At 51.0% G+C, this 23,354-nt stretch overlaps 7 protein-coding genes across 7 annotated transcripts; 6 read left to right on the top strand and 1 right to left on the bottom strand.

Annotated features, from left to right (window-relative positions):
- Window positions 1–905: 905 nt before the first annotated feature.
- On the top strand, window positions 906–1,736 carry J4E79_000979 (uncharacterized protein; the record flags this gene model as incomplete). The annotated part of the gene is made up of 1 exon (XM_049349890.1): window positions 906–1,736. One exon carries the CDS (start codon window positions 906–908, stop codon window positions 1,734–1,736), a length of 831 nt encoding a protein of 276 aa, XP_049215049.1.
- A 2,938-nt stretch (window positions 1,737–4,674) lies between these two features.
- J4E79_000978 (uncharacterized protein) lies at window positions 4,675–5,781 on the top strand (the record flags this gene model as incomplete). Its single annotated transcript, XM_049349889.1, has 1 exon — window positions 4,675–5,781. The coding sequence occupies one exon, from the start codon at window positions 4,675–4,677 to the stop codon at window positions 5,779–5,781; it is 1,107 nt and encodes a 368-aa protein (XP_049215048.1).
- Window positions 5,782–7,030: 1,249 nt separating this feature from the next.
- On the top strand, window positions 7,031–9,375 carry J4E79_000977 (uncharacterized protein; the record flags this gene model as incomplete). Its single annotated transcript, XM_049349888.1, has 3 exons — window positions 7,031–7,267; window positions 7,323–9,232; window positions 9,285–9,375. The coding sequence occupies 3 exons, from the start codon at window positions 7,031–7,033 to the stop codon at window positions 9,373–9,375; spliced, it is 2,238 nt and encodes a 745-aa protein (XP_049215047.1).
- A 492-nt stretch (window positions 9,376–9,867) lies between these two features.
- J4E79_000976 (uncharacterized protein) lies at window positions 9,868–10,824 on the top strand (the record flags this gene model as incomplete). Its single annotated transcript, XM_049349887.1, has 1 exon — window positions 9,868–10,824. One exon carries the CDS (start codon window positions 9,868–9,870, stop codon window positions 10,822–10,824), a length of 957 nt encoding a protein of 318 aa, XP_049215046.1.
- Window positions 10,825–11,631: 807 nt separating this feature from the next.
- On the top strand, window positions 11,632–13,366 carry J4E79_000975 (uncharacterized protein; the record flags this gene model as incomplete). The annotated part of the gene is made up of 2 exons (XM_049349886.1): window positions 11,632–11,944; window positions 12,000–13,366. 2 exons carry the CDS (start codon window positions 11,632–11,634, stop codon window positions 13,364–13,366), a joined length of 1,680 nt encoding a protein of 559 aa, XP_049215045.1.
- Window positions 13,367–18,510: 5,144 nt separating this feature from the next.
- On the top strand, window positions 18,511–20,708 carry J4E79_000974 (uncharacterized protein; the record flags this gene model as incomplete). Its single annotated transcript, XM_049349885.1, has 4 exons — window positions 18,511–18,667; window positions 18,729–19,069; window positions 19,124–19,327; window positions 19,374–20,708. The coding sequence occupies 4 exons, from the start codon at window positions 18,511–18,513 to the stop codon at window positions 20,706–20,708; spliced, it is 2,037 nt and encodes a 678-aa protein (XP_049215044.1).
- Window positions 20,709–20,854: 146 nt separating this feature from the next.
- Window positions 20,855–21,994, bottom strand: J4E79_000973 (uncharacterized protein; the record flags this gene model as incomplete). Its single annotated transcript, XM_049349884.1, has 1 exon — window positions 20,855–21,994. The coding sequence occupies one exon, from the start codon at window positions 21,992–21,994 to the stop codon at window positions 20,855–20,857; it is 1,140 nt and encodes a 379-aa protein (XP_049215043.1).
- Between the last annotated feature and the right edge of the window lie 1,360 nt (window positions 21,995–23,354).

Genomic DNA, 23,354 nt, shown 5'->3' with positions numbered 1-23,354 from the left:
GAGTATGCGACATGCCAAAGGCAGTAGCAAGTGCTGTGCCTGCGTCCAACAGCACCTGGTGGATATCGTGAACGGTGCCGCCAATCTATGATATAAAGGTATCAATGTTCGAGCGTGAAAAGGCTCGATAGAGTTGTGCGGAATACCGTCGGTGTACGCAGAGCAGGCGGACAATTGGTCGATGCGCACGTTTGAGGCCTCAATATCCTCATCATAGTCGCAAGAACGTTGCCGAGCCTTTGACGTCGAAGGGGCACTTGGGGTTTGTTATTAGATGCAAATCGAGGAATTCAACAATGGCGTCTTTAGGTCTATAAGAAGAACATAAGTAAATTGATGATGCGGATCAATAGAAGGCTTGGTCGCGTCCCAACAAAGTCACGATGAATGGAAAGAGGGGCTCTTGGACGCGCACGCGCTTCCTAACGCGCTAATGTAAATCATCACGGGAACACGCGCATACTAGGCTGTATTCGGACAGCGAGGGAATTCGGCCCATCTGCTTCGAGCTGCCGACGAGCTATCTTCCGACTATGTCATCAATTCATATAACTATGGCGAGCATACATTTAACAGCAGAATTTTAGAACGTGAGGTTGAGCAGGTTCCTGTTCTCACAGACGGCATTCGATGGGCCCGAGTAAGCGGTTAGCGTATACGTCATGACCCGCCCGTCGTTTGATCCTCCATCAGATATTGATCAGCTCGCGCTTTCGAGTGACCGAGCGCGCATCAACTGGCCGAGGAGACAGCATATATTTATTTGGCGGGGTTGGACTACAGAATTACCGTCAATTGCACTTCAAGTCTTCGAGCTGGACACAGCAGTAGCCAGGTAACCCCGCTCTAGCCGGCCTTGCGACGACAGTACTAACGTTGACAGTACTACGTAGACAATTGGCACAATGGCGCCAGGCCAAGGCCAGAAAGGCAACCCGAACGATCCTCGATCAGAAGAATCGAAGAAGAAGGATTTGATTGCACGCGGCGATTACACACCCACACCAGCTGGCAAAGTAACCTTCTTCCTCCTACGCGGCATCGAGCCTGTCCTTCAATATTCAATCCTCGCGCATGGCCTCGGCACATCTGTCCTACATCGCGTAGGACTGCGAACACTACCTCCCGGATTGCCAACGCATACAGGCATATCTCTGATCGATGGCTTGGGCCTGTCACCATACCGATTGGTATTGCTTGGAATGGCGGTTGGCGCAGCTGTGAAGCAGAACATCTGGGTAACAGCACTTTCCGGAGAGCCAATGCCAGTCAACGGCGCCATCGCGGTGGGTCTGTTCAACGCTGTCTTTAACAGTCTGAGCACCTACGCCTTCCTCACATCAGCTACCTCCGCCTCGACCGAAGCCACTTTCCCACAACCCGCGCTCCTCGTCGGCAGCTCGCTATACGTCGTAGGCATCGTGACGGAACTTGTCGCAGAAATACAACGCAAGCGCTTCAAGGCGGACCCCAACAACAAAGGCAAAGCTTACACGGGAGGTCTTTGGAGCTTCGCGCGCCACATCAACTACGGTGGCTACACAATCTGGCGAGCGGGTTATGCCATGGTCGGAGGAGGATACACGTTGGGTGCGTTAGTAGGAGCCTTCTTCGCGTGGGATTTCACACAGCGGGCAATCCCGATACTTAACGAGTATTGCGAGAAGCGCTATGGTGCGCAATGGGAGGACTTCAAGCAGAAGACTCCGTACCAGCTGATTCCCTACGTCTACTAGATCTGAGCGAGCGATAGTATATAATCTAGTGGGGTCACGATAGGGAGAACCGAGGCGCATGTACAATGTTATCTCCGGACGAGCTATGCAAGCTCCATCTCATTCGATGCCCCACCTCATTCGATACCCATGTACTGCGAGAATGCACGACTTGTGCATGCACAATTTTGGTCGTACGATGCTGTTGTCTGAGATATCGGAGGACCCCTCATGCAGTCGGCAATGTTCATCACACCAAGGACCACGAGTTATCGTACCGATGACAGCGGCACAAGACCGACACTAAGGCCCAAATGCCGGACCAGCTGCCCCCCGAGCGCAAGCCTATTGCCCAAAGTAGCCTTCACGATAACAATTACCCCGTCTGGAGATACGACACCCAGTCGTCGTAGCACGATGCAGGTGCGATTCTCGTCAGCACGGCAGAAACCGAGCCTTGTGCTGCGTTCGTGCTGTTGTGGCCAAGGGGCATTACTCGTACACAAGCCGCTAAAGAAAATGAGCGTGAAAATGATGGTGTGCGATCTGGCATGCAGGTGAGAGATCTGCGGACGTTGTGTAACCCTCCAAACCAAAGGCTTGGGTTTTACTGGCATTGTGGACTGTGATGGTGTGTAGAAAAGGTGGGTAGATACGAATCATGTGCCGTCAATGTATTGGACTTTGCGCCTCCGGATTGAAGATGCTTGGTAGCGGGTCGTCGGCCTATTAGGCGTGCAACATCACAATGGCAGCCGGAACAAAAGCCTCATCGAAGCTGAGGCAAGGTCGACAACGCTCGACATCTGTTCGGAGAGTTGAGGTTGGCGATAACGACATGCGACCGAACGCGGGGTGACAAAGACCCGAGGGCACAATCAAGCAATGATCTACAATTCAGCTCTTCAGGGTCCTTTTCCGTGGCGGCGTTCGCAGCACGATGTCGCTCAAGGATGCCGCTACGCGATGCTACGCCACAAACGCAGAGTCTGGTACACTTGCGCTTTGTACGGGCTGTTCTCCAATTTTCCTTCTATGAATACCCACCGAAAGGCTCGTATCTCCACAGAAAGTGATTATTGATGGGTATCATCAGAGACGCAGGCTGGTATTGACGATGACGGTCAGGAGGTGGCAATACCTATTACTAGAAGATTCTCGGCGAAGGCCGAAGCGGATCTGCCGGGCAGAATTGACCGAAGACGGCGATGGTGGTGATGCGAAAAAAGAGCCTCAACATTTTTCGGATAGTCGCAAAGATCACGATCTGGAGGAGCTCGGCTGGCGTTGCAGCATGTCCCATGGTTGAGCGCGCAGTGCTAGAGAGCGGGGAACGGCTGAAGGTGCATCGATGTGCATGCAACCCCACTCTGGGATATAGTATAGACAAAAGTAGCGGATGAGCAAGGCCTGCGAGCGGGCTGTTCAACACATCACGTTAGATGAAACGGTATCAGGGCCTTGGTTGTATCCCGGTCAGATGTGCGCTGGGGTGAGGTCTCGCGATGATGGCACCGGCAGTCTGCTGGCGACGGGTGCGGGCGACAATTAGACAGTGCTCGCGGTCATGGCTTCAGAGGCAAGATGGCGGCACAGGGCACGCCTGCCTGAGGATGAAACACTATAGCCGGTGTCACGAGCGATGTGTCAGACGTAGCACTCGCAGCTCGTAAAAAGTGAGGTTCAAAAAGAAAGGCGGGATGCAACCAGAGGCGATCATGCACAGCTAACTGGGGCCTGCAGGCCGCGATGCTCGAGCCACGTTTGCCGATGATTCGACGCGGAGAGGAGCAGCTCGGCAGCGCGCGGGATTCGTGAAGTTGGCGACATGTATGCAGCAGCGCAGCCGGGATGCTCGGGGTGCAAGGCTCAAGGTAGTAGTCGGGAGCCGTATACGGACGCGACTCCGCCTGGCTGGGGCGGCTGTTTTGACTTGAGGGGCCTCTCGCGCGCGACGGATTCAGGTTTTGTGGCGTTAGCAGAGCCTACTATGGACGTGCTGGATCGCGCGTGGGAGATGGCATAGTAGCAAAGCGCCATGGCGACGCTGCAGAGGAGGCCTTTCGTCATTGACACTTGCGCGGTGGAGACGTGGTTCCCAGGCGTCGGCTCACCCATTTCTAGCGCGATCGCCCTCAACGGCAAGCACGGAGAGTACCCAAGATACTAAGATACAAGACACGGCCGCTTCCTCTTGCGGGCGCACTCGTCCCGATTCTGCTGCCATCAGTCTGACTGCTCCATACACGCGCTCTTCCCTTTGTTCCCCACCGGCCTGCCCACAGTGCCGACGTTTCTTTTTGTACTTCCCTATTCAAAAGCTGCGTGTGCCGCTGCTGCACTCTCGGGTGGGCTAGTTCGCGACCTCGCCGCCGCATCCATCTGTAAGTCAGCAATTCGCGCGCCTCGACGCCATGCAGGTGCTACGCTTGATCCTCGCAGCCCAGCTGGCGTCTACCCGTCTTCCCTAACTCTCAAACCGCGCGTATTGACCTGTTCTTTCTTTAGAGTAAGCTTTTCTAGCGTCTCTGGCTGGACTGGACCATTGCTATTAAGGACCCTTTCCGCCCACGACTCGACACGCCTGCCAGAGCACCACAAATCTTCGCACATCATCCCTCCAATCTCGACTCCTCCCGCCGGGCCTCGACTGCCCTGCCGCCGTTGCCGCTTTCGCTTGCTCCGTGTGCCGTCTGCATATCATCAGCATCACCAATTCCTGTGGCCATTACCTTACATCAGCCCATACCCGGAAGCAGTGGGAGTCAGTGCATTGCATCAGTCGCAGCGCCGCAGCACAACTTCTCCACCGACCCCCCTTCACTGCCCACCAAGAATTTGCTAGTTTGCCCAAAAAGAACGTCATTGTCTGTTCTTTAACGCTGTCGGTCCGACGTCAGCGCGCTGATCTGTGTTTCACTCCGTGAGTCGTGACGCGAAGAAAGCAGAGCCATTCATCATGCAGGCTGTCATGGCGCAACCCCCGCAAACCTCTGCCTACGGGGCTGTTCCTCTCCGCCGTAAACCCATAGCAAACCCCGGCATATCGGTGCGACCCCCGCAACACCAATACCACAACGACGGTCAACTAGGACATTCACGAACGCGCACTACGAGCTCAGGCATCTTCCCCGCCCAGTCACCCACCGCAAGCACCATGAACTCGCAATACCCTACCCAGTACCAGAGCAGTCTCCGCCGAACCCCGACCTCGTCAACGAGCTCTACCACTGGCACGCCGAACCGCTCCAACAGTGGCGCCCTCCGTCGCTCCTCGTCCACCCGCTCCGGCGGCAATTCGCCCACCTCGTACGTTGCACTCATGCGGAAACAAAAGGCTACTGTGTGGTGTGACCGGGCCCAATACGAAGACCCCCGCATGCTTGCACAGCAACGGCAGGCTAAGATGCGGGCAAACATGGAGGTAGCAGGCGGACCCCACCACGTCCCCCCGCGAAGTGCTTCAGGAGGATCTAGCATGACCGGCGGTGTGCGGTCCAAGATTGGGCGTCACCACGGTCTGCCAAAAGCATCGCTATATGCACCTGTCACGTATGCAGGGTCTGGTGTTCCTATGCGCCTCAGTGCTTCCGAGGTGGACGAGGGCGACGACGAAGACGCAGGCTCAGTCAAGAATGGCCAGTACCACCACCGCACAGGTTCAGGCCGTTCCTCGCTCGGTTCAGGACGACGCATGTCTTACGCCAACCCCACCGGCCGCATATCCTCTAACAGCACTCCCCCGCTGAACTCATCCCCGGACGGCGAGCTCGCCGACCTCAAAGAAGAGCCCACCCCTTCACCAGCCGAATACGACGTCAACGCGCCCAATGACAACAGCTACTTCCAACATACCAAGACCAACACAAGCACAGGCAGTGGCAGTAGTGGGGAACGCAACTTTGGCGATGTGGGGCAAATGCCAGCGCCTGGAATGTTGAAGCCACCCGCTGCAACAGATAAGAAGGGCAGTAAGGATGACCTGGTTCGAAGAGGCAGTGTGGACGAGCGGACCATGACCATGGGGACGAGGCTCTTCGTCGCAAACCCCGATCTTAGCGATTGAAATCACGCATACCCAACAAGCGCGTATGGATGAGAGGTTACCTTTTCTGCGATACCCGAAACAACGATTTTATTTTGCCACTACCACCACAGCACACGATTACCACATACACAAGACCACGATTCACCACTTTCTCTTTTTACCTCTCGAAGCATGTTTAGCATTTCACGGCCTTGTCTATGGCACGTTTCCAAGAGCAACTACACGGTGTTTTCTTGTTTGGATGGCACACGCATTTTTCCATATGTTGCTCAAGTCTCTTTTTTTCTTGGCGGATTCCTCAGTCTTGAGCGTGCAGAGCGATTGCCCTGGAGGCTCTCGCTAGTTCGATACTCGACATGTAGTATCTGTAAATACGTACCACATCATACCCGCCGCCAACTGAATGCGAGCATTGAATACAAGCACGAGTAATCGTTCATCCCCAAGTTCACAATGATGCCATGCCTACATCGCTTCTACATCACCTCGCGATTTCGTCACTCATGCTGATCTTCATTTCCCTTCAGCATGTATGCCTCTCAAGCGCAAGTCCACGTATGCGATCAATGAAGTCATGGCTCCATCAAGCTCATCGTCGATGCAGAATTTCGGCCTCGGATCCTCCCTCATCCCGCGATGCAACGATTGGCGATCTGTGCGTCACGTTGCGCACGTAACTTTGAAAGGGGGCGGGAATGTAAGCCTTGCGTGAGCCGAGTGGTCAGCTTTTTGTCGATCGCGCGCTTCGCCGCGGGAGTGCCTGCCAAGACTGCCGTGCGGCTGTTGAGTCAGGAGCGACAAAGGGCAAGTGGCTCCATGTGTGATGGGGATGATGGTAGATCGGGAGCGCGCGCGAGTTTCGAAGAAGTAGGGGATGCTGGGACAGTCGTCGACGTGCGTCTTTGCAGTGGCTTCAAGGTTTGGTCGATGGACGTGGCAGGGATGTGAGGACCCGCGTTCAGGGTCTATGGAATTGCTGAAGCAGAAAGTTTGCGAATGCGAACTACGCATCGCATTCACACAGTCTGAATGTAAATGTCTACTAGTTCATGGGAGTAAAGTTGATCTGCGCTGCACATCCACTCTCTTTCACGTCCCAAGGTTGATTGGCAAGACCGCGCTTGCCTCTACTCATGCATGCTTGCCAAGACGTCCGACCCGGAGTGCTCGACCCCAGCAAGAGGCCAAGTCACCCCCATCACGCCTTCCCGGTACGAGTGGAGGGGTGTAGGACAACACTGAAGACTTCGCAGACCAGGAATCCATCATGTCGCATGTTAATGGCACGACTAACGGCGCAGCAAAGCGCAGCGGGAGCCAGAAGATACTGAACGACGCGGTGGGCGTGACCAAGAGCCACGAGGGAGATGAAAAGACAGATTACACAAGATGGAGGCTCAAAGACGACCGAGGATGTCAGACATGGCACTATCTGCAAAGCGACGAGGAAATGAAGTCGTGGCCGCAGAGTACAGCGGACAAGTACTTCCTAGGCCTCGACACGGTGCGTGTGCACCTCTTCTGACCGTGCAGACACCAGTAACTGACGTGGACCTCAGGAACAACCAGCCCTTGCATCCGCAAAGACCCCCCTTGAAGCTGCGCACAATGGCCTCACCTTCTTCTCCCAACTCCAACTCCCACCTGGCAACTGGGCTTGCGAATACGGCGGTCCCATGTTCCTCCTCCCCGGCCTCGTAGTCACTTGGTATGTCACCGAGACACCGATACCAGCGTCGCATGCAATCGAGATCAAGAACTACCTCTTTGCCCGCGCGAATCCAGAAGACGGCGGCTGGGGGCTACATATCGAGGGAGAGAGTACCGTGTTTGGTACGGCAATGAACTATACCGTCCTCAGGCTGCTTGGCGTCGACGCAGAAGACCCCAGAATGCGGAAGGCGCGGGACACACTTTGGAAGCTAGGTGGCGCGCTCAACGGTCCGCATTGGGCAAAGTTTTGGTTGAGCGTGTTGGGTGTGACGGAATGGGACGTTGTTAATCCCTGTCCACCTGAGCTGTGGCTGCTGCCAGACTGGGTCCCTATCGCGCCGTGGAGGTGGTGGATACATATGCGACAGGTCTTCCTGCCCATGTCCTACATCTACTCCAAGAAGTGGTCATACCCGCTTAATGACCTTACACGTCAACTGCGGGCCGAACTGTTGATGGAGCCATTTGAGAACATCAACTTTGGCGCACGGCGGAATACCATTGCCCCGACGGACAACTACCATGCGAAATCTTGGATGCTCAAGGTCCTCTTTTGGTTCATGGCCGCTATATGGTTCCCATACATCAGGCCCACTTGGATGGTGAAGCGGGCTGAAGAGCATGTATGGTGGCTGATCGAAGCCGAGGATGAGAACACCGACTTCGCCAATCTGGGTCCTGTCAACGGTCCTATGAACATGTTGGCTGCTTATATTAAAGAAGGACCCAAGTCTCATGCTGTTCGCGAGCATCTCAAGACACTTCCGGAGTTCCTCTGGGTAAAGGATGAAGGCATGCTTATGAACGGTACAAACGGTGTACAAACGTGGGACACCGCGTTCCTCATCCAAGCTGTTGACTCTTGCGGCTGGTCAAAGGATACGAAATGGAAGCATATGCTCACGAAGAGTCTTGAGTTCCTAGAAGACCAGCAGATTCTTGAGGAAACCAGGGACCAGCACGCATGCTACCGTCAACAACGCAAAGGTGCCTGGGGCTTCAGTACACGAAAGCAGGGCTACACAGTCAGCGACTGCACATCCGAAGGTCTCAAGAGCACACTTATCCTCCAGAGGGATAACGCATTCCCTGAACTTATCAACGAACGCCGCGTGAAAGATGCCATCGACGTCCTGCTGACTATGCAGAACGCTTCTGGTGGCTGTGCTTCTTATGAGCCGACACGGGGTAGCGTACTCCTTGAACATCTTAACGCAGCAGAAGTCTTCGGTAACATTATGATCGAGTATGACTACCCTGAATGCACAACCGCTGTCGTGACCGCCCTCGACATGTTCCAACATCATTACCCCGATTACCGTGCCGCGGAAATCTCTGCCTTCCGCGACCGCGCGGTGGCATACATTCGCGCCGCCCAACGCCCAGATGGATCTTGGTACGGCAGCTGGGGTATCTGTTTTACCTATGCCGGCATGTTTGCTCTTGAGTCACTCAAGTGCTCTGGAGAGCAGTACAGCAACTCTGAACGTGTGAGAAGGGCGTGTCAGTTCTTCCTAGACAAGCAAATGGAAGATGGAGGCTGGGGCGAGACGTACAAGAGCTGTGAAACCGGTGTCTGGCAGCAGCATCCGCGCAGTCAGGTTGTGCAGACTGCTTGGGTGGTCATCGCAATGATTGAGGGCGGGTTCCCACACAAAGAGCCGCTCGAGAGGGCTGTCAAGCTCATCATGCAGAGGCAGCAAGCCAACGGAGAGTGGTTGCAGGAGGCTATTGAGGGAGTGTTCAACAAGTCTTGGTAAGTTCACGCATTATTGATTGATGATGAATGGTGGCTAACATAAGAACAGTATGATCTCCTATCCGAACTACAAGTTCATCTTCCCGATCAAGGCGCTGGGCATGTATGCAAAGCACTTTGGCGACGACGCGGTGCTTTAAATTAGTTTCCACGGATCCAGCTCTACAGTTGGTAATCTTGGGGGTGAGAATAGTTGCGGGTGGGCGAAGTTGCATACACCAACTCGATAATACTAATACAACGATCAAGCTCCTGTACTTGCAAGGGGCATACAAACTAATTTGCGACATGACTCCAGTGTTATCACAATACTTACCATGCTAACATTGTCCTTTTCATGAGCTCGATCATCATGCGGTACTGCAGCCTCTTCGAAACTGACGCATCTCTTACGACAAACAATAGCTGGGTTTCGCTTGAGACCATACTTTGCGCATACAAAGATCAGTTTTTGGTGTTTCCCTCTATGCCCACAAACAAGACTACATCGCTACGACTAGCCGCTCTGAGCGCGCCAACAACAAACCGATTGGTACCTATTGCTACCAGAACTATGAGTATAAGTACATCTGGAAATCCCGTCTGAAAGACCTTTAGAAGCACTGCGAATAGCTCAGCCTTGTACTCATCAGATGGATCGAACGCACACCAATCGGCAAGACGGCGGTGATGGCCTCCCACCTAGCCGAACAGAAGACAACGATCCTGTCGACGAGGGCGAAGACCACTCCAGTACTCCAGCCCGTCGAGGAGGCGGCCCCGATCGCGCTGGTCGAATGAACACAATCTCAGAAGAACCACCTTTGACTGGCCACGACCAAGGACAAGACACGGCCAACACCGCAGAAACAACGCCATCCCGCCTCGCGCGTAGAGCTGCCGAAATCCGCGATTTCAACCGCCGACGCAGGGCGCATGGTCAGACAAACTCGGACACTTCTGGAAACACGCCTTACACGCAGGGGGTTGGCCGTCCATTCGAGAGAACTGAGAGTTCCCTTGACCCTAGCATGAATCGTGCGCGTTCTAATGCGATATGCCCTGATTTTTCACCGAGGCCGGAAGACGTGGAGAGACACAGAGCGAACTTGGAGAGAAGGGCATGGATTGCCGCTGGTAGAAACTCTGGGCCGGTGGAAGAGAGGGAGAGGATCGGGTTCAACAGGCGCCCGACAACTTATCAATTTCGGGCTCATGAGGGATTTCCTCCCAACGGCACGGGGACGCGAGGATTATATGCTGGACGATACCCCATCCCATATGTGAATCCAGCTACTGGAGGAGCGGTTGCGGGAACGGGCGGTTACAGACCATTTGGCAGCGATAACTTCCAAAGCAGCGTTCCAGACCAGTCATCTTCTCGCGACGATGCTAGAAGCGCCGCTGTCTACGACCCTGGCAGCTTTGAGGATACGGATCAATTCTACGTCGAGCCGGCTCCTAAGCCCGAGGATGTCAATCCTAAGGCTGTGGCGTCCCAGCCGGAGGGTAAACCTGGGGGTAACCCCAACCTTTCAAAGCGTAAGGATGAACCGGGTGATGGGCAGAGTGGAGGAAGAGGGCCAGGCACGCCTGGACAGGCTACTTGAGAGGTGCCTCTTGCTGGTTATAGAACGGCGTAATTGTTTAGTTAGAGACATACATAGAAGCAGAGGGTGTGGCTTGGAGTAAGAAGGTTGTCGATGAGGTAGGTAGGTGGGACAGGTTTGGTAGCTTCGAGGGGTTTCTGGAGGGAATGGATTTCAAGTAGTAGACAACAAGGAGATGCTCATAGTAGCATCATAGAGGGGCTCCTGACGTGGGTGTGGATGTCTTCATGCATCTCTTCGACAGCTGGCAGAGTTCCTGAGAGGTGAACCAAACGACAAGAGCACTGGCAATTGATATGCAGCTCACAAGTTTGACAGTCCGGTTGCTCTTGCACTTTGGTGACGCCCAAGGTGAGATGAGGGGAGAAGCACAGCATTAACCTAATACGTCTTAGCGTCGGCACCTATCAAGCACGCTCCGATCTCGTAACTATCTGGGCAGTCATGACCGTCAAATACTTTGCTGCAGCACAGGGAGACATTGGTAGCAGACTAGTCATCACTGCGACACCACCTGGGCAGCCCGCAAATCTGGAGAGGAACCCGACAACAAGGTCTCGCCATTGGCAATATCGACTGAGTCTTGCGCTATTGTGGTCGAAGAACACGTTGGGCTATGGCTGCACTTCTAGCACCGGTAAATGTCCTACTCCTATGTTCGGTAGGTACTACCCCGCTGGAGCGGCCCCGCAAGACTTCACGGGCTGTACGATGAACCTGCATCTCTGGGTGCTGGCGATGCACGACGTATCTTCGTTTCCAGACATTGCACATGCTCGCGGACCCTTTGGGCTTTATTAATCTATCATGACTTCCAATTCGACCATTCCACACCTCCGACAACATGAAAACACCAAGCAACTCATTGTTGATGGCAAGCCATACCTTATGTTGGGCGGAGAATTGCAAAACTCGTCTCTTTCGTCTGCCGAATACATGAGCGAGATCTGGCCCAAGATGGTCGCAACCAATGTAAATACTTTACTTGGCTCTGTCAGTTGGGAGATGGTCGAGCCTGAAGAGGGAAAGTTCGACTTCGAAGAGCTGGACAAAGTCATATTGGGCGCCCGAGAACACGGCTTACACCTGATCTTGTTGTGGTTCGGATCTTTCAAAAATGGTATGTTGGTACATCTTCGCGGCCTCTATCCACACCCTGACACGTACATGGCTAGGCAGATCAACGTACACCCCATCATGGGTGAAGACGAATCCAAAACGCTTCCCTCGTGCCGAACTTAGAAAGGCGGGAGGGGTGATTGAGGTTGCGGATGTGCTGTCCCTTTTTAACGAGGAGAACGTTGAAGCGGACGTAAAAGCATTCCGAAAGTTGCTTAGTCACCTCAAAGAGGTAGACGAGAAACATAGTACTGTGTTGATGGTGCAAGTCGAAAACGAAGTCGGCCTGTTGTTTGACAGTCGCGACGGAAGTGCCGAGGCCAACAGAGTCTTCTCCGAACCAGTGCCCGCAGAACTTCTCCAATTCTTGAGCCGCGATTACGATCAACTACACCCCGATCTAAAAGCCAACCTCAAAACCTTTGTCGCGCGATCGAAGCCACAATCTGGCACTTGGGAGGAAGTGTTCGGCGTCGGTAGCAGGACTGACGAGCTCTTCATGGCATATCATTATGCACACTACGTGAACCGTGTGGCAGTAGCCGGAAAAGTGGAGTATCCCATTCCGCTATACACAAATGTATGGCAGAACTATGCGGGAGATGATGCCGATAACGATACCCCCATTGTAGTTGGTGGTGGTGGTCATCCAGGAGATTATCCGTCAGGTGGCGGCACAGTCAATGTCCTCGATATTTGGCTGCAATTCGCACCTGACCTCGAATTCATCGCGCCAGATATCTACCTTAATGAGTACACTAGCTTATGCGGCAAGTACCGACATCGTGGAAATACTCTGTTCATCCCGGAGCAGCGACGAGATGAATACGGGGTTCGGCGCATCTGGATAGCTTACGGAACATTTCAGGCTCTTTTGGCCAGTCCCTTTGGCATCGATACTTTGGAGCCGGAAACCAATCCTTACACAAAGCACTATGGGCTACTATCACAAGTCTCTCAAATCGTACTGGAAGCGCAACGTAACCCAGGCTCGTCGGTGGGTTTTTGTTTTGACGAATTTACCGGCGACAAAGATCCGTCGAAACCCATCAAACAGCGTTTTGGCGATTGGGATATCACTATTGAGCGTTCTTTCGTTTTTGGCAAGCCCGGGACCGGTAGCGGCATGGTCATTTATCGTGGCGGAGCACGCTTTTTGCTTATTGGTTGGGGCTTTCAAGTGATGGGTCAATCGACTAGGGCTGACACGAAGTTTAACGGCATTCTGAAGAACGAAGAAAAGGTCGTGGAAGACATAGCGACAGGAAAGTTACGGACACTGAGAACCTTAGGTGGCGATGAGACAAGGAGTGGAGCCAACGCGATGATGCCGAATGAGGATCCTGACTATGGAGGATTCCCCATTGCTATAACAATTCCGGCCAGAACGGGTATCGCTGAGGTGGAGTTCTACTCTTTTTAAGCTTTAGTACCAGATTAACTCGGTGTCGTTAGAGGACGATTGGGGATCTCTCATAACACCAATGGTGATCGGCCAGCTGGGCGCCTGAACGGGAGCGCGGCAGGTTAAGATTGCGAAGGATTCTGGCCCCTGGGCATAAGGTGCAACTCACTTTTGTATCAATATATTCATTGAGCGACGCTGTCGTCTGCGTCCTTCAAAACTGCTTCCAAAATCTTACCTGAAGATGGCCCGTTGTTCTTGGTGTTTAGTCGCAGCCTTGGCTGCCTGCCGATCAGCCTTTGCCCAGACCGCGGCAACGGCTGTCGCGTCCTCCACGCCCGCATCATCATCACAAACCTCAGCACCAACATCAAACCTTCCAGCTCTCGAAATCGACGTCATCTTTCCTCGCGAAAATGAAACTTACGACTTTACCTCATCGTTACCCATCGTGTTCGCATTCCAGAATTTGACCGCGGCTGCTGAGCTTGGCCCCTTCACTTTCGCATGGGATATCATGCCGTACCACACCCTCGACGAACCAATACCAGGAGGTGTCATAGAGGATCAATGGTCGATAGGCTTTACCTCGGATAATGCATCCAAGTTTACAACGTCTGATGGATCGCCATATATCCTTGTCAACCACACGAATCCTAGGGATTGGGTCCATGGACCGAAGTATGGAGGAAATGCATACTCATTGAGGTGGTACATCCTGTGGGGTGACGTGAGTAAAGGATGCGACCACCGTCGGCCTGACGTTGGTGTCTCGCATGACACTAAACTTCTCTTTACGCTTCTTCCAGCGTGGCCTAACGAGTGGAAAGCGCCCGACCCAACTACCTTCGGGAATGTTACAGGCAATTGTGCGCAACTGGGCACTTTCGCTATGATTGACGCAAATGAGTCGGACTTGTGTTCGCTGGATCAGCTACAGTGGGGAGATGGGAACCCGTGTGCCATCAAGCCTGATGGGCCTATGGTAACAAGCATGTCCAATGCGGTGGCGACCTTGTCTTCTGCGCAAAGCGTGGCTACTGCGACTCCAACTACTACCGAATGGTCTACCACTTCGAACGCGGCGCTCGCAACAGGTGTGCCGATTCAGCCAGCGCTTGCTGCGGCCTTCGTTGTTGGTGCATGGGAGTTATTCCCGCTGTAGGGGAGTTATTGGACAGGGTGTTATATTTCTGGTGTTTCGCGTTACTTTCTCGAGGGTCTACTTTCAGTTCCGAATTCGGTCGTAATCATGAACGTATGCAGCAATGCATCATGGGGCTCGAACTGCTTGCTCATAGGTGCATCCAATGTGCGTAAGGCAAAGGATATGCGGGTGTTTACCTGCTTTGCTATGCGATTATCAACCCTGGCATTGCTGCCTACGCGGTGTGTACAGCCCCGCCGCTTTTCAAAACGCATCACAAAAGGCTACCACGTCTCAGCTTGCTCAACGTCAAAACATATGACAGCTGTTGTCCAAATGGCTTATTTTCCGTTCCTAGCGTTACCACCAGAATTGCGCGTCATGGTATACGCATATTTCCTACCTACGAACGATCATGAAAACCCTTTCCGTCTTCTGCGCAAACGCCCTTTCGTCGGCCTTCGCCAAACTTGTCAAGTCGTCAAACAAGAAATTGACTATGAAGCCTTGAGACTCTCATGTCTCCTGGTTCGGCGTGAAAATCCAAACTACGCCTCATCAGTCAGTGTTCTGGATATGCATCAACTGAAGATGGTCATCCGGAACAAGGCCGCACAGCCAATTCAAGACTTTGACTCTCTGAACCTGTCGTGGTGGGAGGAGTTGCGCGCCTCAAGAGTCGATATCGTATACGAGCCCTGCGGACAGCGAGACACCGACATTGTGGCATTCACCTCGATTTGCCAGCGCATTGCGCAAAAGTTCGAGAGCCGCTACGTACGCCTTCCCACGTCGTTTTACGTCAAGTTGCACAAAGCTGGTGAAGAGCCCGCTTGGTGCGAAACAAACTGGTTCCTATCGATTTTCCGTCTTCCAAGAGTAGCACCAGAATATATGTCTACAACGGCACAGTACTATGATACGGACGGCTCACTCGTAGCCTGCGAATGGCAGGATTTCTCATGGATAGATGATGCAATGTTGGGACTCTTTTATCTAGGATTGATGCTGTTCTATTTGGCCGCCGGCTTGTGCATGGTATCCGTTGTAGCATGTTTAGTGTACAATGCCGTCATGAGCATGCTGTCCCCGTTCGCGGTCAAATTTATGAGTCTGTTGAGCCGATGATTACCCGTCGATCAGTAAGGAAAATATCTCTTGACCTCAGAAAAGACTACACAATGGCTCGTAGATCAGGGATCAAAGCTGTGCAAAGAGTTTGTGTGATGGCAGCTATATTTAGCGTTTGAGACAGTCATCAGTCCTACTACCACGTTCATTACGACCTTTCCGTGACCATGTCCCATTCCTTGACAGCCCCTCTGTTCGTGATTGCTTACCCCTTTTTAATAGCCGTGTACTTGTTCGATATAATTACGAATTTAAACCAGACCCGATCTTGACCATGTTTGCGAATGATCGTCGGCTGGCTTGCAAGTGCTCGCCTATAAAGCATTAGCTAGGTCGGAAATGGGTGTATGTGATTCTACCTTCTAGGGTGTCGGGGCTAGAAGAACCGCCGCGCATGCAGCCTGGCAGGTACCGAACGCAGTGTTGCAGGCGACGATAGTGGCAGGAGCCGTCGCACCCAGCGTGGCACCCCAAGTCGCGCCTCCTGCAGCGTAGCACGCCATGACAACTGCAGAACAGCCGGCCTGGCAGATGCCATATCCAATCGGGCCTGCTGAGGCTATGGGTATGAACATGAGGAAGGCTGCCGCCGCCGAGGTGGGAACGATGGAGATTTTCATCTTGGATGTTGTCGTGGCTGTTGTGAAATCTGTGATAAGTTTAGCGACGGCCAGCGGATATAGGTACTGAGAAGCTAACTTACTTGCCAATTGACCACAGTGTTATGTAGTTGGTTTAAAGCGCGATGGCGGGCTTATAGCTAGGTGAGCGTTTGATAAAGCCCTGCTGCACATGCTTTTCATCGGGCTAGCTCGTGTCACACAACAGCTTGCCACGTCATTTCACCGGTCACTCATCCCCTCACATCCGTCGAGAGGAAAAGTCATATGAAATGACGAAAACAGCCCCTTCATGCCTGCCCAGGTGGTCGTGTATGGACAATGCAGCGTTGCCAGAGATCTCAGTATGGCCGTAGATCTGGAGCATCGTTACTGACATGTCATATCGTATGCTTCCAAGGCCCAGTCAAAGGGCTTAAAATGGCCGATAGCAACGCGGAAATTGCGCTTTCGTTATGGGATGGAAAGATCTCCTTCAGTCGAAGTCACTCAGCAGTGAAGGCATCTACTGCTGCTGCACTTAGATCTGAAGCAAGCATAGTCTGAGGTTTGATCAGCAGCTCTGAAAGCGGACCACGATAGATGGCGTTGAATTGGAAAAGTATCAATCTCAGGAGGCCGCATCAACAGTCGGCGGAACTGCTAGGCCAATTCAGTATATCTGAGTACACATTAGCTGTAGGGATGGATTGCAAACTGCCCATTTCACTACTGCGCCATAACGAGCACTCTACATCAACTCACCGGCGACCTAGTAGCAGCGTCACCTCTACCCCATCGAGGTGGTTACCGCAGGTGAGATTGAAACGATCCAAAGACTTGCTGGGCACTGATGTTCCTCTTTCTGCAAGAGAAGATAGGTCGCACCTGGACAGTATGAAGATCATGCGTCAGCCAACCAGATGTGCGGGGTTTAGGCAACAGCTTCCAAAGTCGGTGTATATGAGCGCTGCAACTCCATAAATTGGAGCACCCTATCAATTCACAACTCATTTCTGGATGCGGAGCGACTGAATATGGCACGAAACGAAAATAGTCAGTCGTCCTCATCTCTCTTCAGACTACCTGCTGAAATCCGCATCTCAATGTACGAGCTTCTGGACTTCCCGCCTATTGACAATGAACAATGTCGTGGACTGATCTTGTCGTGTCGACAAGCAAAGCGCGAGTGCGAAGGAGTCTCGATCCGTGCGACAAAAACCTGATTGCTGGCTTACAAGAGAATTGTCCTTCCAAAAAGCGATCTAGGGGTGCGCATCTTGCTACCTGTTGCAACGAGAACGCCTACTGGAATGCATGCCAAGTTCCACACGCTTCGGCATTTGACATTAGTGATTCCTGGACGTGCAATTCATGGCTGCGCTGACCAGCGCCGAGAGTTCTTTGAGAGTCTCCGACCCTTGAACGCCATCTTCAGCTTGTGGCTCGATAGCCTGACGATACAATTCTCGGGTCCGATAGGAAGGAGTAGCGAAGGACACGGGTTACGTGGATCAATCACCGAGTATTTCAGACGCCTTTTCTTCGTTCTGGAGAGCGGCTTGACATTTGCGCATGATCCTGTCGGCCAGAAAGGCAATCTCAAGCTCAACAAGTACCGCTCCCTGGTGAGGTACTGGCAGCCGCAACCAGCCTGGATTAAATGACTGGTAGTTTCATGGGATCTGACTGAGAAGGGTTTGCGAAGCGAAGATTTGGTCGCGGTCGATGGTCACTGCAGGAAGCGTACAACGGCAGCTTGTCCCGGGTTGCGGAGATACCACGTCGCCAGCGAAGACGGCCTCCTTGGATCAGAGTCAAGGGAATCTTTCTGTCGATTTCGCCCATCGGAGCCGGAAGATCGCATGGCGGGCCCCAGTGTCGAGCACAAAAAGCAATGTCTCAAGTGTGCGTGGCGTGGATGGGACTACCGCCGCTACGTCCGGGGTTTGCCGGTGGAGGATGACGAACGCTGGCTTTAGGAACAATCGCGGAACAATCACGATAACACAGCTGAAGATGTGTGGAAGACCTGGGGTCGTGCTGTTGAAAGTCCGAAGATCCCGCTGGGAGCCGCGCGATCTGGGCGATCCAGGGGCATCCACTAACACCCAAACCAGTAACAAGCGATGCGGGCTTATCAGGCACGATCAAACCTCATTGAACGATCACTGCTACGACTTTCGTGTCTACGTCATGTTTGGAAGTATCGCCGGTCTTCGGATCAAAAGATATGGGGAAGCGCTGCACGCTCTCTCCTTTTGGATCTCTCGGATCGCGCAACCATGTGTGGCATCACTTGTGCGGTCGCATTGCGGGGTCATGGACCGTTAGCGAAGGAACGCGGAGAGTTGAGCAAAACATTGCAAAAGAGTCTGGATACCATCAAGCATCGTGGACCTGATGCAGATGGTCATTGGATCAGCGAAGATTGTCGCGTAGGTACGTCAAGAAGTGACTACGGGTACGAGGAGAACACGTGACTAACATCCTGATCATCTAGCTCTTGGGCACAACAGATTAGCGATCGTCGACTTGAACCCAGAAGGAGAACAGCCATTCCACGATGCAGACAGCGACATTCACGCTGTAGTCAACGGCGAGCTGTACGGCTATGAAGAGATTCGGGATCGCCTTAGTGCCGAAGGCTACAAGTTTAAGAGCCAGTCAGACTCTGAGATTGCACTGGCGCTTTATAAGAAGCATGGTCTATCGTTCCTTCCGCACTTGCGTGGAGAGTTCTCATTGTGTCTATATGACTCCAAGTCTCAGGTCTTCATTGCCGCATGCGATCGGTATGCCATCAAGCCCATGTACTACACAATGTTGGACGGCAAGTTGCTGGTATGGCCGCTCTTCACTCGTCGCAAAAACTCCGAACTGACAACCACTGGGTAGATCGCTTCCGAAATGAAAGCATTTCTTCCCTTTGGATGGAAACCTGAGTGGGACGTGCAGAGCATCAAAGACGTGGGTTGGTTGTGCGACGGAAGAACCATCTTCCAAGGAGTCTCGAAGATACTGCCTGGTCACTACCTCGTCTGCAGATCGTTCAGCACTATCTCTCAAGACAAGTATTGGGATGTCGACTACAAAGACAAGGTATGTGCTATGGTGTGTGCATCATGAACATCGCTGACAAGCTTAGCGTGAAATCGAAACGAGAAGTGAAGATGAGATGATCCAGGGTGTCCGAAAGCACCTTGTTGATGCTGTGCGAGATCGACTTCGTGCGGATGTACCGATCGGAGTGTTCCTGAGCGGCGGCATCGACTCAAGCGCAATAGCAGGCATGGTCAAGCATCTGATGGACACTGAAGGCGCACAGCTTGGCACAGCTCCAGCATCAGAGCGGATCAATTGCTTTAGCGTCAAGTTTATCGGTGAAGAACACGATGAAGAGCCGATCGCACGTCGCACAGCTGAATGGCTAGGAGTCAAGATGCATCACTGCGAGATGACCGAGGAGAACTTTGCCGCCAACATCGAGAACGCAGTCTGGCACAACGAAGCAGCAGTAACTGATCTAGGCACTGTTGGCAAGTTCTTGCTTTCGAAGCTTACCAGCGATGAAGGTATCAAGGTCGTCCTCACTGGAGAAGGATCAGATGAACACTTTGCGGGATATCGGGAGCTCCTTACGGATTTCGTTCGCGAACCAGATCTATCAAGACCAAATCCCGGGCTTCCGGAAGAAGAGCGCGTGGCAACATTCAAGAGCTTAGAGGGCTCAGAGACATCAGGTCCAAAGGAACTTGCAACATCGGCTGCCATTCGTGCCCAAGTAAACAACACCTCTTTCCTTGGTTTTACGCAGACCGCTTCTCTCCGTGACCCGCTCTTTGCGCCTTGGGTATTCAACGAGTTTGGAACGAGCGATAAACGTCTTACGGCCGTGAACGCTGTCGATGGCCGTACCCGCGAGCTTATGGCCAACAAGTGGCATCCGCTTCACACATCGCTATACATTTGGATCAAGTCATCTCTCGCAAACGGTCTACTTACCGTACTAGGCGACCGCTGCGAGATGGCCCACAGTGTCGAAGGCCGTCAGCCCTTTCTTGATCATCGCTTAACGGAATATGCGATGAAGCTTCCGCCCTCTGTAAAGTTGCACTACGACCCTCAAACTCGTAGTTTCAGCGAGAAGTGGATTCTCAAAGAAGCCATGAAACCATTCATCACGCCTGAACTCTACGCTCGCAAGAAACATCCCTTCTCTGCTCCAGTGAAGTATAAGCCCGATGGTCCTGTTCACCAGTTGTTCCAGAGACTGATCACGAAGGAGAATGTGGAGGCACTTGGATTTCTGGAGTGGGATAGGTGCAAGGATCTGTTGCATGATGCGATTTACGATGGTGATAGGCCAAAATGGAGTCAGATGATTCTGGTGGGTCAGTTTGTGATTCTGAGTAGGAGGTTTGAGGTCAAGAAGGCTGCACCGGAGTTTGATACGCTGGGGGCAAATGGAGCGACGAGATAGTCTTGGGTGTTCCAACACGAAACGCTCTGCACCAATCTATTCTGTTCTGTATTAAATTGTTTGAGTGTGAAGGACAAATTTACTGAACAAAACACTAGAAGAAACTAGAGTCTGACATCTCTTTTAGCTCCTCCTTCTTCGTCCGCCTAGTCATATTTGATACCAGTCCAGCAGACTTGAACGGGTACATAATCCCATTGTTCACGTGCTTTGCGTACATCATCCCAAGCAACTTCCCACAAGGAATCCCACATACCTCCACCAAAACGATGATGGATCTCATCCAAGCGCACCATACCAACCGAGCTACGTCGATTTGTAGCGTAAAACAAGGACGTATCTGCGTAGAATCTCGATGTGCCAGGGCTGAAGAGATTGGTATCCGCGTGGAATGGCGGTATATCGCCCTCGAACTCCATGGTATCGAGTGATCCATCTACCTCTACAGTATAGAAGCGTTTTCCAAGAAGTACCTGGGGGACATTGGAAGCAGGTCTTGGGGTTGTAGGCGCGATGGTTTGCGGATTTCTGGAATCATGCAAGAGAAGAGCGTCGATAACGGCAGGCTTGCGCTCTGGAATCTCTGCCGATGCAACGCCTCGGTTGCGAAGTTCTCGCTTCAGCTGGTAAGTAGGCAAGCTCTCGTATTCGTCCTCTCGGGTACAGTTACGATAATCCCACGAGACAGTGATGGTGCCGGCAAAGAACTCATCTGTGTCTAAACGGCTGGGACTCCTGTCGATTCCGCTTTCTAGACCCATTAGCATGAGCACTGCTGCTTCTCTCATATCTTCTAGATTCTTCACTACCTGCTGACTCGTATAATGGAGGACAATGTTGTTGATCTCAATAGAAAGTAAGTCCTCGACACCAGTGCGAGGATAGCGATCTTTACGAAGGTCGACCAGGTGAACAGGTGCGTTGGTGATCAGCGTCAACTCTGTTAGTCCAGCAAAGTCTTCCATGTTCTTCAGTTGATGCGGTAGTCTCAGCCTATACCCCGTACTCTTGGTGAATCTTCTGCAGATGTCCTGGACATACAGCCACAGATGACGCACGCCCTCCTCTTCAGCTTCTTGTTTTGCCTGCCGACAGGTACCTCTAAAGCCAACCCATTGGGTCGCGTCCTTGGTACGAATTTGACCAAGCGTCATGTAATTGTAGATTAGGTTTCGGACGTCGCGGTTGAGGAGGTTAAAGAAGTAACTGGTCTCGTTCGGGCCTTGTTCGGGAGGGGCTGCATCTTGTGGAATTATGATGTCAGCGACGCGACGGGAGGTCGGCATTGTGATCGACGATGTGGTTATGATTGAAGACTGGGCTGTAAGTCGATGAAGGCTTCGAAAGGCTGTGTGTACGGTCGAGCGCCCACGTGTGGTTATGGGTGTTTATGCAGGGGAAGATCAAATCGAAATCAGGGCAAGGTCTTGAATATATATACACTAGAGGGGTACTCGATGGCGTGCTCTAGGAAGCTCGAGCGTCGAGAGTGAAATATTCGTGTAATCAAGAGGCCAATCGCCTAGTTCCCTGCCCGCCTACTAATTCTTGCTCAGAGTTAATCGCTACAGTTATTATTAGCTCTCTTTACTAGAAACTAGTACTTTACTATAAGTAACTATTAGTTATATTACTACTACTATTTAACTTATATAAATATTTAAAGCTAAAAATTTTTTACTTTTATACTTTTACTAATATATACTATAGTAAATCTAGCTCTAAATATTATTAAGTAAAAATCTAAATCTTAAGTAGTAATACTTATAGCTTAAAAAGCTACTAATTTTAAAAAAATAAAAACTATTACTAGTACTCTAAAAAATATATAACTAAAAGTTTTACTTACTTTTAAAAGTATAGTATTAAGTAAGCTAAAGCTTAAAGCTTTAGTACTACTACTTTTAAAGTAGTTAAAGTTTTTAAATTTTTTAAGCTTATAAAGTAGCTATTCTAATACTAAATACTTTATAAAAAAACTTTATAAAAAAATTATAATATAATTATATATACTTATTAGCTTATAACTAATAAAGTAATATATTTTAAAGCTTTATAGTTAGAATATATATACTAAAATCTCTTTTAGTAAAGTATACTTTTTTTATTTCTTAAGTTTCTATAACTTTTAGTACTTTAAAAATATATTAATATATAAGTAGCTTAAATCTAACTTTAAAAGCTACGCTAATAATTTTATAATTTATAAGTCTTTTAGATAATTATAAGTATAAAACTAATTTCTTACTAGTTATATTACTTTACTTACTAGAGCTTTACTTAGTTACTTTATTATTACTATATTAATTACTTTTTTTATTACTATTACTTACTAAAGCTTTTATAAGTAGTTCTAAGTTTATTAAAATTATAGTTTTAAAAAGTATTCTAGTAGCTATTATATAAAAAGTTATCTATTTAATATTTAAAGTCTACTCTACTAATACTATTAAAGCTTTTATTATAGCTTTTATAGCTTCTATAGCTTTTATAGCTTTTATAGCTTTTATAGCTTTTTTAGTACTTATAGCTTTTATTAATAATTTTATTAATACTATATTATATATATATTTACTTAGAGTAAGGCTTTCTATTATTCTTTCTACTAGTTTTAATTTTAAAAAACTAGTTATTAATATATATAGG

This window comes from Alternaria viburni (assembly GCF_023758015.1).
Source record: "Alternaria viburni strain BMP 2772 chromosome Unknown scaffold_2, whole genome shotgun sequence".
NCBI classification, from domain to species: Eukaryota; Fungi; Ascomycota; class Dothideomycetes; order Pleosporales; family Pleosporaceae; genus Alternaria; species Alternaria viburni.
This window is presented reverse-complemented; position numbering and strand designations above follow the sequence as displayed.